At 37.0% G+C, this 16,329-nt stretch overlaps 1 protein-coding gene across 1 annotated transcript in view; it reads left to right on the forward strand.

Moving 5' to 3' along the window:
• Positions 1 to 16,329, forward strand: part of si:dkeyp-14d3.1 (transmembrane protein 132C) — a 135,194-nt gene that overhangs the window by 66,978 nt on the left and 51,887 nt on the right. Inside the window, exon 3 of the mRNA XM_041999700.1 lies at positions 7,707 to 7,853. Coding sequence (XP_041855634.1) covers positions 7,707 to 7,853 — 147 coding nt within the window. The remainder of the gene's footprint in view (positions 1 to 7,706; positions 7,854 to 16,329) is intronic.

Genomic DNA, 16,329 nt, shown 5'->3' on the forward strand with positions numbered 1-16,329 from the left:
TTTTTTCCTCTGAGGGCTGTTGTTGCTTTGCTTTCCCTTTAGTTATGGAATACTTAGTATTCAGAACTTCAGTCATGATTGTACTTCCATGGCTTCACAGGAGGCCTATTTAGAGAGTAAGGAGAGCCAACATACATTGGCATAAAATCTTCATCTCCTTCATTTTTGAGTGAAGTGTCAACTTGTAAAATCTTAAGGAAAATTGTTGATTGATTTTAACTACCTGGAATGCCATAATACAGTTTAATCCAGATCATAGCAGATGTATAACATGTGTAAGAACATAGGCTTGAAGATCCTTGACTAATATTAAGATGTTTTATTTAACACAGTCATAATACATAGAAAACGGAATCCTTGGAAGCTTTTTTCACCTGCTGCTAAATTAAGTAAGTTTATGTTAATGTTTATTGTGAAACTGAAGCATTTACCTGGTCTGCCCTGGCTGATGCATTTTCATTAATGTGCAACAATTATGATGGTGGTTTATAATAAAATATAGTTGAAGAGATATAATGTGGAGAAGTCAGTGAAACTCATAAAAGAGTGAAAAGACTGTGAATGTAGTTTAGAATTTTAAATGGGGATGTACTGTGTAGGTCACATATTCTGGTTTGTTTAGGAACTTTTCTGAATGAATGAGGTATCTGAGTTAAACCATGATGACTGTTTGAATTCTCCATATTCTAAGGAACAAAAGCTCCCATGCTTCCTTTAAGGTCTACTTTAAGGGGGCATGTGGTGGTCTCTGGAGTCGGGAATCCCAAGTCGTGTGAGAGCATGTACGCACTCTAGTCCTAGTTTATAGAGTTGCTAGCCTGCTTCCTGATCTTGATTGCCTCCTTTATCCAACTGTTTAATTTGTTTCCCTCCGACCTGACAATCCTTACGCTGCCCCAGTTAATAATGTGGTTGTTTCTCCTGTTTTGCCTTTTCTTTCTGTGTTCTAGCAAGTCATCCAGCTGTTTCCCTCTTGCATTCTTTTTGATGCTCCTTTTTCCTTATGATGAAGGTCTGTCTCTCTTATGTAGGTTTTGTTGCAAGCTCTGCATGGTATTTCATATATTACATTGCATTTCTTTTCCTGTGTTATTTTGTCTTTGGGATGAACAGGAAGCTGCCATAGTTTTGTGTGAGGTTTTACTACTATGTTGATTCTGTGTTTTTTCATGATCCTTTGTATTGGTTCTGTTATTCCCTAGATGTATAGTGTGATTACTTTGTCTTTGTTTTTGTTTTCAGTTTGCATGTGTTTTCACTTCCTTTCTTTTTGTTTATTTTCTCTTCTTTTGACTTGTTGTTTTCCTTTGTTTATGGCCCATTTTGGATATAGACAGAGTGAGAGCGCATGTTCAATGTGTTTTTACTCCTCCTGTCTATCCTCTTCTTCTATGATGATGTTGGCCTGTTCGTATAGTTCTGACAACTCATAGTTTGTGTGCTGTGCTGTGGGGTGTTCTGACGTCCAGAGGAGGTACTGGTTCGTGTGAGTTGGTTTCCCATATACAGTCATTTTAATGCTGCTGCCGTCTTTGTTTTTGATTTTCATGTCCTGAGATGCTATAGTCTTGTTAGTTTCTTTGTGTTTGAATTAGTCAGCAACATGTCAGCGGCTGTTTCTGAGGAAGGCTGCAGGTGACAGCTGAAATATGTCAGGTATGTTACAACATCCTACTATTATTGTCTGAATAGAAGAAAAAAACAATTATATCATTGAGATAAGAAGACAAAATGAAAATGTTCTGCTGTTCACTTTATCTGTCAGTGTTTTCAGACAGACAGGCTTTGGCTCCATTCTGGACTCTGACTCAGTTTAAATGAAACAAAATGGGAGGATTTTATTGTGCAGAAATAATTGGGGAAGCAAAAGAGCAGATCATGCTGATTATGTGCGTCCTCATTTGTGGAAGACCCAGTCATTGGAAGCAGGACTCAGTTGGCTTCTTCTTCGGTTGTGGCTACTGTGCTAGGTGAATTCTTGAACAAATGCTGTTCAGTGGCTCATCACACTGTCCAATATGTAATACCGTATCCTTTTTCTTTTTGCAGTATTCTTTCTCCTCTTTTTTAAGCTTTTTGATTATTCGGTCTGGCGTTATTATGAGTTGGACCCAGGCTTTGCCCACTGAACACGTCATGGTTTCCGAAGAAGATGCACTATTTTTTGGTTCCAGTTGAGAACCAACTTTTCAAGTTCCAAACTAATTTTGTTTGGCCTGAATGTGCTCGCTGATTCTGAATTAGGTTCAGCAATAGACACCAGCACATAGCTCTGCTGGTATGAGAGGGCCATTTGTGAAATGTACTACTTCCTGTGAACATGCACAACACTGCTTTGAAAAAATATACAGTAAGGTGCTGTAGTTTAGCAGATATTTTAAGTGTTTAAAGGATAAATAGAAAATATTTAAACAAATATGTTGCTTCCACAAATGCATTTTTATAATGGTCTGTGAATTCTAGTCATGTGAAGATACCCTTGCTCTAGCATCACCAGCATGCAAGTTGGCATTATTGTTAATAGAGTAATTAAAATAATCAATTAATTCAGCTTAATCAAATCAAACAGTCTCAAGATGCTAAATACGTAAAACATGATTCAAAGGAACAAATCACAAACAACTAGTTAAATTAATGTGAATATTTATTAAGAGGTCTAAAATGCATAATGTCAGAGGAATATTTACATGAGATAATTGGAAGCATGAATCAAACAACATAGTAAATGCAAATGTGAAGCTCAAACCAGCCTTTATGGTAATGTAATGTAAGATTAACCTGTGGTGGTAATTAAACTAATGTTTAAAAAGGAGGCTGGAAGCTTAACTGAAAAGCAAATTATTTCAATATAACCGATTCTATCAGACAACCACCCACTTCTTAGCTGTTAAGCAGAGATGATACTGGTAGGACTCATCCAGTTCCATTTGGATCGAGTCGACCCACTTAGTTTATTTACATGTGCATATACATGTGTTCACAAATGTTTATCTGAAGCTTTTAAGCAAAAGAAATCAGAAAGGTTTAACACTAAACCAACTCTTCATGTATCTGACCTCCAGCCAAGCTGTACAGAGCCTGCTCATTGGCTGGAGAAAGTAAGCTACACTGGCTTGTGGGAGTGGGCCGCCTACAAAACTTAGAACAAAGAACTCAGAACTTTTAGTGTAGTCTTGTCTTCTTTTACATTTTCCACTTACACACTTTTTCACAGAGAGTTGGAGAAAATGGAGAGAAAATGGAGTTTGCAGAAGAATGAGGTTTTGTAGTTCAGGAGGAAGAGCAGTCACCCACCAACCAGAAAGTCGGTGGATCAATTTTTAAGCTTCCCCTGACTCAATGCCAAAGTGTCCTTGGGCAAGACACAGAACCCCACGTTACCTCCCAATCAGGGTATGAATGTGTGTGTGAATGGGTGAATGTGACATGTACTGTAAAGCACTTTGAGTAGTCAACATGACTGGAAAAGCGTTATATCAGTACAGTCCATTTACCATTTACCATTTGTCACGATGCATAAAGATACTTTTAGAAGAACCGAAGCTGATCCTAAATAAAAATGTATGTAGAAGGACTGACCAAAGAATTCAGACTACCAGTGCAGGACGGGACAGAAAGTCCGCCTCTGCACATGTCCTTTTTACCTTAGCCTCTGCTCTCCTCTTCTTTTTTTATGTTTTTGTAATTAGTTAACCTGTTAAGGCCCAACCCATGAAAAAAATGGTAAGAAAAGTCCAAGTTTTTAAATATGAGGTCTTTATTTGGCCCTTTAACAAAATGTAACCAAAAAATTTACGTTTTTTTGGGGGGGATATTTACCATTTATCTACCATTTATCTACCATTTATTACTATGTGATACATTAAAAATATTATATTTCTGCTTCTGGGTATCTATTAGGGGACAGAAGAAAAGTATCAGATTGTGTTCAACAGGATTTTGAGCATGTATGTGACAAATCAGGCTCTTATGGGTTAAACTCTGTTTAGTTTCATGTTTTGCCTTTTTATATTTTTGCAGCTAGTTAAATAAACCATGCACGCTTTTTAAGCTAAGAGTTTTTCCCATTTTGGCTCTCAAAGCTGGACTTTTATATCTTTTGCTATCATTCCATGAGTAATGCGGCAGATACCTTTTACTCTACACCATCGGATGACACCTCCGACCCAGCAGCTTCTCGGGACGAGACTGGATGAAAGTGTCACAACCCGGCTCACGGCTGTAACAAAAGCACGCCAAACAATCCAATAAAACCAATCAGGAGTATTTATTAACGAAAGATTAACCCAAAATTAAGGCAAAACAAGGTAACCATAGGATGTGACTGTCTGCAAAATCAGAAGTGTAGGTGCGTGCATGGTTGTGTGAAAGGATATAATGAGTGCAGCGTTGTATGGTGTAAAACTAAACCAAAAGCAAAGCAAACGACAAGGTGCAGCGGGCGCAGGTGCGGCCTGGAAATGGAGAGCGCCCCTGAGCCGGCCGTAGGCGGGTCTTTTATACGCGCAGTGCGTCGGCCCTTGACGCACACACGCACAGCCAGGACACTCCAGCTTCACCTGCACACACACATAAATAAAGGACACGGCCACAGAGAAGACAGGGCCATGACAAAAGGGAGAACCACCGCAGACCTAAAACCTGCCAACCGCCATGAGTGACAGACTTTTGGCCTATTGGGAACTTTAGCCGGAACTCAATCACCAGCAAAGCTTCCTCTGTGGCCAGAGTTGTTCACCAGAAACGTAGATGGGTCGACTCTGTCCAAACGGAACTGGATGAGTACTTCAGGAATTCTCTCAGCTTTCTTTTCTCCTTTTCCTACATTAATTATGTAGCATCACAGCTTAATTAATTTTTGTTCTGTTTTCATTTTGCTTCACATTTTACATTGCCTTACCATAAGAATCTGGTTTGAACATCACACTTGCATATTTCCTCCCATGTATATTTGATTTGCTTCCCGTTTACCTCTTGTAAATATTCCTTCAATACTATGCAGTTGTAGCCTATTTAATAAATATTCACATTTATTCAACCAGTCATCGTTTGGGATTTTTCCTCTGAATCATGTCTTGGGCACTTCAAACAAGAACTTGATTACGTAATTGCCATCTTCGAGACTGATTTGATTTGATTAAGTTAAGTTCATTCATTTATTTAATTAAATAATCCAGGACTTTATAGGTTTTCTTTGCCTCCATAAAGTGAAAAAGCTTGGTGGTGCTCCGAGGTTTCCAGATATTAATAGTAACAATTCATATTTTATATTGATTAATAAATTTAATATTTTATCTAAATATTATTAAAGTTTAATGATGCTAGATCACTACAATAATGACCTTGGATTCATCACAAAGTTTTGCATGAAATTTGCTGGGATTGCTGGGAAATCTGGTGCAAATCTTCACAGTTATTCCCCCCAGGTTGGAATATAATAAGCACCATCAATGGGCGATAGATGCCCTTCAATTCGTCATCCACTCATCATACAATTACTCCTAACTGAATATGGAACTTTGCATCCTAATATAATGAACAAATAATTATACGGTTCCCCAACAGAGGTTACAACATCATTCTTTAATGAATGAGAAAGCTTGCTTGCTATTTAATGTGTTACAGTCTCTCAGGGCTGCTTGTTACAAGGCCAAATTGACCATGAAGTCAATAAAAGACATTTCAACTATACTCCTACAACTATTCTGTGGGAAAGATATGGATGTGTGATGTGCTCCCTTTTGAGACTGAACTCCGCTTAAAACATTCTGGAGCCTCACTGGAAGCCACTGATAGACATCCAGACCACTGAAGTGTAACAAAACCGGATACCTGCTGGGACCTGTGCAAGTCTGTACATGAGCTTTTTATGTTACACTTGTGTGCTCACTCCCAGTCAGTTTCTCCTCAACACTGTGTCTTGAAACGTAGATCAAAAAATTTAGTAAAACAAAAAATAAAAGAAATTACACTTATTTACACAGTCAGTTTGTAATGTTCATTGTATTCTAGAAATTTATAGTTATCATAGCCATTTAAAAGCAAAATTATATATATTTGTCACATTTTTCTATGATATAATGTTCTGAAATCATTGAATTTTTTTAAATATGACCTTAGAATGATAATGTATGGTCTATGACTCTTTTGTTGTAAAGTTTTATGTTTTTTTTTTTTTGATAGGGACATTTAAAATCATTGTAGCTTCTTTAACAATGCATCACGTGGCTGAGGTGGGTACAAAATCTGTTAAAATTATATACCGTTGCCACAGAAACAAGACCTACTAGAAACTTTGTTTTCTGAACTGAGGTTGTAAAAACCTCCGAAGATGTACTTTTAGAGGCACTTTAGTACCTCCACTGCATAATGCCACATTAAGAAGCCGAGCTGATTCAAGTATTTCTGAAACTATCCCAGTCAGGTGCAACAATTAACGTTCCAGTCTGCATCATGCTGAATACGGTCTGAAATATGGCAAACTATGACTGATTACTGTTCATAATTATTCGGCGCTCTGATCTTAAGATACCATTCTACTAAACAAGTAAAAATCTATTAGTGTTTTATACAACATCACAGAATGAAGCTTTTCAGAAACACTTCAAAACAGAAGCAGAGTATGCACTCACATTTACAGTGACCCTTAGGTTTGGTGTTTATTTTTTATTCCATTTCACTTCTCACATACAGCCTACAGCTCAGTATGACAATGTATCACATCAAAGAAAAAGACTTGATTAGGGAGGCCAGATATTAGAAGAAAGATTGGCAATTGCATCTAAAAAGGACAGCAACAAATTCAAGATGAAAGCAAAGTCTTATCTTTGGTCTCATCTGCCAACCTGGCAATGATTTGGACAGGGAAAGTGATTGGACCTCCTGTTATAATTTAGTCTGCTCTTCAATTTCGGTGCTTTATTGTCATTCTCAGATAAAATCACACAGGTCTTTGCCTACATCATGCTAAGGAACATTTGTTTAAATGTGTCATATGTCTGCAATTTTACCTTTAAATCAGACTCAGTGGATACTTCTTAATATGGAGTACATTTACAGAGATTTGCATGTACTTTTCTTTTCGTATGGACTTTTTCATCCTTTGTAGTCCCCTGAGCCAATGCTGTAATTTTACCACTGTCAAGAAACCTTTTCATAATGGCCTTTTCACGCTGCATGAGGGAATATATTATTGATGGGGTTGAAACAGGAAGAGCAGCATAATGGGATGGTAGTTACAATTTATACCTTTACTTTTTGTCAGTGTGTTTACCAAAGATGGCAAATTCCACAGTGTCTGTTAGGTTTTGGTTTGATTATTTTGATACAATTTGTTTAAGATGTGAAGAAAATACACACAACAAACACACACTGACACTGTTTAAGGTTCACAGGAAGAACAAGATAATAACCAATTTCATTGCAACCATTTGTCCTCTCGGGAAATTACAAAAATCGAATCAAAAACCCACATTACAGCTGGGACATCCTTTTAAAGACAATGCATTGGAGCATCTGGATAGTTATTTCATTGACAGAATGACCGCCTCTTGCCACCACCACCACCAAAAAAAAAAACAAAAAAGCAATCACTTTAAATGTAGATGCTTTACTTGGATCTGTTGCATGTATGCAATCACTCGCTCACATCAGGCTACTCTTTAACAACACATGTTCATTTGTAAATGCCTTCTTTGTCTCCACAGAGTGAAGTTGAAGGAAGGAGTGACATTTCTCGGGGCTCGTCCCAGCAACCCCACTCAGTGGATAGTAAGCCAGGATGTGAGGAGTGAAGGCCATCGAGTGGTGACTCTCCACTGCCACAGAAAGGAATACACCTATGAGCAGCAAAGGTCAGGATATAAATTACTTCACATCAAAGAAATACATCAAATTTTTTGAGGATTTTCTTATCGGTGACCTTTCTTCCTTTCTTTCCAACAAGTCAGCTTATTTTCATGAAAAATCATCTTGATGAGAGGCTGGCAAAAATACACTTTGTGACAAACATGATACTTAAGATGTTTCACATTACTTCTGTTCCTAAATGTAGTTATACATTTTTTTTGTTATTCATACTTTAAGTTAGTACCATCTGTAAAATGACTTTCTAAGACTCAGTGAGCCAATCTCCAACAAGCTTTTTCACTGTCAGTTTAGAAAGTGTCCCTGATGTTTTACATTTCACAAGATATGTGCAAAGACTGAAATATACAGTGACAAGAGCGATGTTCTCTCTCCTAACATGACACACTTGACTTGACATTACTATGGGGAGCAAAAAGTTAAGTTTTGCAGGATCTCCATTTCTCTCTTGCCCCTGCCCCTCCTTTGCTCTCATTTTTATTTGCATACTTATTTTCTTTACTGCCAAGCCTCAGAGCTGTTTTGACCATTTCCAATCTGTATTCACGCCCCTAAACTAATCTGGCAGATAGGAAAGTGATTGCCAGCATGGGGGAAAGGTTGCTGCGTTAATTAAGTGTTGATTGAAGGCCTTTGTGTGTTTTAATGGTTTTTCCTTCTCGGATCAGGAAGTAGTTTTAATAAATCTAACTTTCTAGTGACAGGTGTAATTTTATGGATTAGTGGCAGATTTGGGGCTGAGGAAAGCTTACTTATTTGCTCTTTAGCCTTCGTTCCACTTAGCAGATTTTAAACCATTCCTTTGAAAAAACAAGACACTTGACATTGCAACTGCAACTTTATATCCAACGTTGTTAGAGAGTGCAGAGCAGCGTGTAAGAGATATGTAATTTGAATCTTTAGGTCTAGTGACTTTTTTATTTAAACATACTGCTATTAGTGGGTGATTACATAGAATGATATGGAGAAAAGCTACGATGTTACAGCACATAAAACGTAGCCGTGCATGCCTGCAAACGGCTATGTTTTATGTGCTGTAACATTGTAGGGTGTCAAATCAGAAGGAGCTGGTAAGCATTTTTTTATGCCATACAGCAAGTTGCTATGGAGATTGCACCACTATTGCACATTTAGACCAGTGGTTCAGCTGTGCTGTGCCCACTCTCAGTGGTTACATTCATTTATCAGTGGCATGCATTGGTCCAGAATTTGAGCTTTTTAGAGCATGCAATGCAATTTAAGCTGATTTTATGAACAGTAAGTTGTGACCAAATTTGTCCTAAAACTCAAAGAGAACTGAAAATCTTTTCCACAGTAAAACATATTTTCAAACCTTTTATTCACTGGTGTTGTAAGTTCTGACAGCTCAGTCCTATAAATAGAAAAGCTTTTGTGGAAGAAAAATATATACTGGAATGCAAAATATGCCTCTGATAAACAGCTGTTTTTTTTTCTCATTAAAATAATGATAAGAATCACGTAAGATTATAAATGTAGAGTTTAAATTGCGTGGTTAAGGAAGGAGTTATAATTTAGGACTTGTTGGTATAAGATTTAGATTAAAATTTGTATCAACAATCTTTTAGTGATCGCTAATGAATACAGGAGGAATGACAATGTATACAAACATACTCCTACTAGAATAGCATTTTGTTTTTAAATCACTAAATATTACTTGCCCAGATAAATTTGTCCCAGCTGAATTGCTTGCTTTTAACAAAAACATTCCTGTGCGTGTGCATGGTTCATAGAGCTGGATTTTGAACACTGTCTGTGGTAAAAAACTGCAGCACTAAGCAGTAACATTGTAGAGACGGCTCCTCCGTCTCTCTCTGGAGCCTCTCTTCTTCTTGATGCAGGTGCAAATCTCTTTGCTGTCTTGTGATCAAACCTTGCCTCCCACACGTGGACTCTATTACAGTAGTAAAATTATGTTTTATTGATTTACAAAGTGAAGAAGCCAGAGACAAGAGCGAGTCTATCTAGTCTAATCCCTGCTGTTTGGACCATGTATGTCAGACTGTTCCTTAATCCCCACAGCTGTCAAAGTCACTTCACAAAGAAGACCAGAGACGCCCCATGATGGCTATACAATACACAATGCCCCAATTTTCCTTTCGTCTGACCCTCCCCACTCTTAGTAATTTCAATGAAGCTCCCTTTAGAAGGAGATTAGGCATAGGTATCTCATCTGTTTAGCTGTCACTTGCTCTGCTTTCTTCTCTCCAGCCTTCTTTGAGGAGGGAAGAATGATGTGTCTCATCGCGAAAGGTCTTACAATCAGATTTGCTGCTAAATTTTAGTTTTTTTATTTGTTTTAGTAGCAAAAAATTATATGTTCATTTTTTTATAGGTTCCACACCAATGTTTAGACATTTCCTCTATCCTCTATTCTCTTTTGATATGATCCTGCTTTTAAAGGTAATGGGTACACACACAATTCATAGATGCACGTTGAGTTTCTGTAGATTTGTATTTCTCTTTTTTCTATCCGATGCAAACAGAGCTAATATTCAAAAGTGAAACACAACATGTGTCGTGCCACCATTCACCCAATATCCCGGCTCATAGTCATTTCGGAATATCTAATAATTTTGCAACAATAAAGTTTTAACAGTTTCCTGCAATGTAAAACAGACATACAGCAATTTCGTTTTAATGATTTTAAAGCCCAGAAAGGTGTTATAATGTTATATTTTTCACACTTTATTTGAATCTGCTCCTTTTTGAGATGTGGACCAAAATGGTAAACTACATTTATACGTAAGTTTCTAAAGTTGTTTTCAGAGACAGACTAAACAGCTACTGTTTTCAAACGTATGCAAATGTGACCATTTCTACCCTGCACAACAAGCCAGGGTAAAGTCAACGAGTGAAAATAACAAACAAGCAGCATAAAATGTTTTTTGTTCTTTGCCTTCCTTCTTTTATCTGTTTTACTATCTTTTTTTATATTATTTCTGTTGTGAAGAACTTTGCAATTGTGATCTGAGAGAGTTGCTATACCAAATAAGGAAGTAATAAATAAACTTTATTGAAATGCTTACAGAAACAAACCACTGCACACTTCTAATGGGTCATAAGACATAGAGATACTACTTTTGTATAAATTTAACTATTCTTATTAATTGAAGATGTTCTTAATGTACAGATCTTTTTCTCTGCTGTTCACTTAAACCAAAGCAGCACTACTTAACTTTTAAAAGACTTGCCATTTTTTTGTTTTTTTTTTTTGTTTTTGTTTTTGTTTTTCACTCAGCATCTTGCATCTTGCCAATTTTCTAAACTTTCTCCAGCCAGTAAAAACCAATCCAGTTTTTCTCTTGTCATACCTTTTGCTCTGCCACCTTCTTCCTTTTCCTTGATTCCTCTGATAATGTCCTCTTGGGTATCTTTCCTAAATCAGTGGTCCAAAATGGCCAGTATATCTAGCTGCTGTCTTTTGCTGTAGAGTAAAACACTGCTGTAAAATGAAGCTGGCACACAAAGGTATGAAGTGCGGTTTCTCAGTCTCTGGACACTGCAGGGCAATGAGTGCTCCAGGAATGCCCAAAATGAAATGTAAAAGTGCCATCAAAAGGAATCAGAGGCACAGAATTCTAAGCTTTTGTAGTATTGCTTTAAGTATTAAGCAGTATATGTGGCATATAGCCACATATCACTATTGTAGAGTTTTTCTTTTATTTAATCATCACATTTCATTTCACTGCACTTAAAATTTGATTCTTCTTGTATGGAAGCATGAAAAATAGACTGGTTGCACAAACAAATATCACACCAACTGTCTAATAATGAAATAATTATTGTTTTCTGTCCTATTCAGTAAGCCTAATATTTTATAAGTAGACTTTTCTTTTAAATTTAAGATTTTGTGGCTTTTGCACACATTTAAAACTCAGGAGGTGTTTGTAAAATGAGTTCATGACATCAAAAAAAAAAAAGAGTCATAATTAGCCCTGTCATGAATTCAGCAGTTATATTTTCATTGTCACAAACACACACACACACACACCCAAACACACACACACACACACACACACACACACAAACATATTCTGAATAGACTGAAACTTTAAACCAAAGATTTGCTCATTGAAATGGATAACTGGTGCTACCATTGGGCTTTTTTTTCTAATTGTCAACTGGACTTAAATGTCTTTGAAAAGTGGCTGTGGAACTGTTATTTGTGTGTGTGTTCCATGACGTAAGCCAGACCCTGGTGCATGCATGGGAGCCAGCATTACTGTTGGGTCAGGTGTACACTATGTGCTGGTTCAGGCAGTCACTTCAAGCTGCTCACAGTCTCCAGCTGAGCCACTCCTGTCTGTCCATTCACAGATGATGCTTCGACCGCACCTGACACACTGTGAAATAGATTGCTAACTGCTCATCTGCCAAATGTTTATCGTCTGCTTCACAGCTGCACAGAATGTGTGGTTTTGCAATTTTTTATCAAACCATCTGGATATGGAATTATCCATCGACCATCACCTTGTTGTGCAGATGTTTAGCATATTTTGAATGAATTCTTCTACTTTGCATACATAAGAATTCTGCACACTCCTCTGGCCAGCAGCAACTTGTGTAATGAAAGCAATAAGTGTGCTGACAGGTTTTCATCATGGGTTGCTGTAGTGTGAAGACAGGTTGGGCTTTTGTTTGAAATAACCAAGCTGAATTCACCCTGACGGAAATGTCACGGACCAGTAGATGCCACTTCTTTTCCATTTAATCAAATTAATTTATTGGGAACACAATAACGAGCTAATAGGCATCTGGGATTTTGTCATTGGTTGGTTTCATAAAAAGCTGAATCTGCTCCAGTTGCACAGCATCATAATGGGTGTCAATAACACACACGTTACCTGAAAGCTCAACTTAAAAGTCTGGACGCTAATGGTATTCTTTTAGTCATCTTTTAAAAACCAATATTATAGCAAAGGCTAACACATAGAGGTTATCTTCAGTTGTTTGTGGTCTGCATTTTTCCTTCTATGTGAAATAAAAATTTCTACATTTTTCATTCCAACTGTGTCATGTTTATTTTTGCAAACCTCCTCTGTGAATTGCATACGTAACAATGGAGAATGGGTTTCTGCTCAGTCTTTTGCCCAAAAGAGCTTGTTGCTTGTCGTTGTATAATTTAATGAGATTTGATTTAATGCTCTCATTGTCAAAAATAACAAGAGCCTTATTTAAATTTTATATGCACATTATAAGTTTTTTTTTTGTCAGACCAACTTAATGAGACATGACAGTCTTGTATCTTGAGTCTACATCTAAGGCCTCTTATAAATGCTGATTATTTTTTAAGCTTAACATCATTTATTTGATTAAACATGGCAGCCTTTCCTGGACAGATTCAAATAATCAGTGGTGGTGATACAGCATGTCACAGAACTCAAAATGAGTTCCTACAGAAGGGGACAAAATGTTTATGTTGTGTACATGTTGTATTGGCTGAAATGCACTCTGGTAGATTGAAAAGTTCACTTTGTCACCATTAAAGGGGAGCTCATTTAAAACAAAAGCAGTCCTGCTTTCTCAGCATGTCATAAGCCATAAGTGGAGGCCTAAGTAAAAGTGCCGTGCCTTGGTAGTTCATTAAGACTGTCTTGGTGCAGATGGATCTCCCCTGTGAGCTGCCACTTCATTAATCCTCCACACCACACCCAGCCCAGGTCCAGCAGGCAGTCCACTCATTACAGCCACAACACTCGAGAGCAAGCATAAGTGGGAGTGGATGAGGGGGAGGACATACTGTATATATTTGGATTTTTTTTTTATTTATTTATTTATTTATTTTTTGGCTAACTACAGTCTGCCTCTTTGTGGCTTGTTCTGCATTGTCTAAATCAAATCTGTAAAGAGCTCAAACTAATATAATCACATGAGTGGTTATTAATTTCACTACAAAGTAAAATGACTTTGTCATTGCAGCAGGCTTGTAAAGCTCATTAGTGTGAATGTTAAAGATTACAGAGGAAATTAAAATTGTCCAGCAGTGTAAAAATGATTGAGATATAGCAGGGACCTTAAAAAAAAAAGTTTAGCAAAAGCTTCAAGAATTTACTTGTTTCTAAATTTAAATTTTTTTTATTTTTTGTAAAACTAAAATGAAACAAAAGACGCAATAGCTTTCTAGTCTTTTCAGCCCCATGATACTCTACAGATGTGTAATTCTTTTTCGGGCAAGTGTCAGAGACTTAAAAATATCTATTTATACTACAAATGACAATTTTACTTTGTGGAAAAATAAACAAAACTATTCCCACAATAATCAATACCTCTGTGACTTCAAACCTGCTGTGATTAAATGTTAGGTGCTAAACCCTCTTGATTTCGCATGAATCAAGTTTTGTTAGTGTTCAGCAGTCCTGAAAATGGGCCACATACTGTGGGCTTTAATGCTGCATAATGCTGAATAAATCAAGCCTGGAATGAAATGGCCCAATTACATTAGGGGGCAAACAGGAATGTTAACTTGACAGTCCTAATGCTAACACTCTTAATAATGAATCAGCCTAATTCCCAGTGGCCTCCATTTACTGTAAAAACTCTCTCAGTGGATCCTCATTGGCAACAAACAGCTGTCTTCACTTCTTTTTCCACTGTTTCTTATTAATAGATATGATAAGTTCTGTTCTCATTTGTGTCATTCTAGGCATGTCACAGCTTTTATATCGATGTTAATGTACAAGATTCTGTTAAAAGAGGGAGCATTATTTAGTGCTGTAATTCAAGGTTGATGAGAAAGGAACAGTCAAATTGCATGTAATAGAAAAGATGTCAGATTATTTCCTTTATCAGGACAGGAACAGCGATGTGGCATGTTCACTGTCTCCCTACGACATCCTGCTGATTACAGTAGTTACCCCAAATTACCTATGACTGTTCCAGCCACTCCTATCTGGGAAACAATATGAAAAAGCATCACTTATTGCTACTCACTGCACTCTCCACTATTCAGGCTGTCATAAACTCAGTGGAGACGATTTGATCTGTGCTTCATACTCTAAACTAAAGTTAATGGAACATATTCATACAGTGATACAAGCCTCACATGGTAATCTTAGAGCTTTTTAGTGACATAAAAAGAAAGAAAGAAGGTTGCACAGAGGCTCAGTTTCACTGATATCACACCATCAGCACCAGATAGTGGATATATTGGAGAGACAGATTGAGGTTTACATGTATTCCAGAGTTCATGTGTTTTAGATTTATAAAGGTTTTATGGCTAAGTATCCTGATATTAGAGGTTAATCCCCAAGAGGATTACATCCTGACCACCAGTACACGTAGTTTTGCATTTACTACTGTTTTTTTTTTTTTTTGTAGTTATGTAGATTAAGTCTCTTAAAGTGCTTACTTATAAGTTAAATACATTTACATTATACACATTCAGCTGTTTTATGTTTTTGAATAAATTGTTTCTGATATTCTGTAATACTCATGGCAAACAACCTGGCATATTTATCCAATTAACTGTTGTCACTCCTGGATTATTTTGCCTGTGTGTCATTATTGCTGAACAACAGGTATTATTAAGCGAGAAAGAAGCATGTTTTCTTATAGCTAAAGCTTTAGAATCGTTACAGTTAGTTAATCAATATGATGTTGTCATGCAAAAATCATTTGTGATCATGTTGTATGCAAGAAAGCTTTAAAAAAAAGCATGAAGTTTAACAGCAAATGGTTCTTGAATCTTAGAAATGAGAAGGAACATTTCTACTTTGCAGAGTAAATCTGCTTTATGTGGACTATAAAAGCTATTGTTAACCCCATTTATCACTTATTCTTGTTTCCAGGCGTACCTTGAGGTGTAGGGTAAGTATTAAGTTTATACATGGTATCAGCTGCATCACTTGTTACCCAGTCGCTCTTTCTCTGAACCTTAGAATGAGATGACAAGGAATAGTTAATATAAGAAGGGCTATGGGCTGCAGTCTAACCAGACCAAGCATCTCCCCTTTATTTGCATCTTCTCCCCATGAAGGACCAGGATGGTTGATTTTAGTTCAGTGAGGCTCATTGAGGACACAAAATTCCAATGTGAACAAGTTTGGATTAATATCAAATGCTGTTGTCACAAAATAAATGCATGAATATTACTTATGTCAAACATTTATCAATGTTTTCTGCACAGACAAACACAGTTTAGGTGAAATAAGACCTGTGGGTTGAGCAAATGTTTTGCTGTTGTTGTTGTGCTTTGTGGAGGTAGCAGTTAACCTGATGGAGAGTGTGTGTGCATGTGTGGTGGTGGTGGGCATCGGAGTGAAAACGTGCAATTGTCTGCAGGCTTTCCAAAGGACATACTAGATGTTTCTCTTCTACAATTGCAATTATATTTTTATATTGTAAGTGCTTAGTTTGGATTGCATTGCAATGAGTTGGACTGAAGAGCTGGGCCATAAGAATAAGCTCAACATGGCTTTAATATTTCCATCCAAATTACTTTCC

Source organism: Melanotaenia boesemani, chromosome 11 (assembly GCF_017639745.1).
Source record: "Melanotaenia boesemani isolate fMelBoe1 chromosome 11, fMelBoe1.pri, whole genome shotgun sequence".
Taxonomy (NCBI): Eukaryota; Metazoa; Chordata; class Actinopteri; order Atheriniformes; family Melanotaeniidae; genus Melanotaenia; species Melanotaenia boesemani.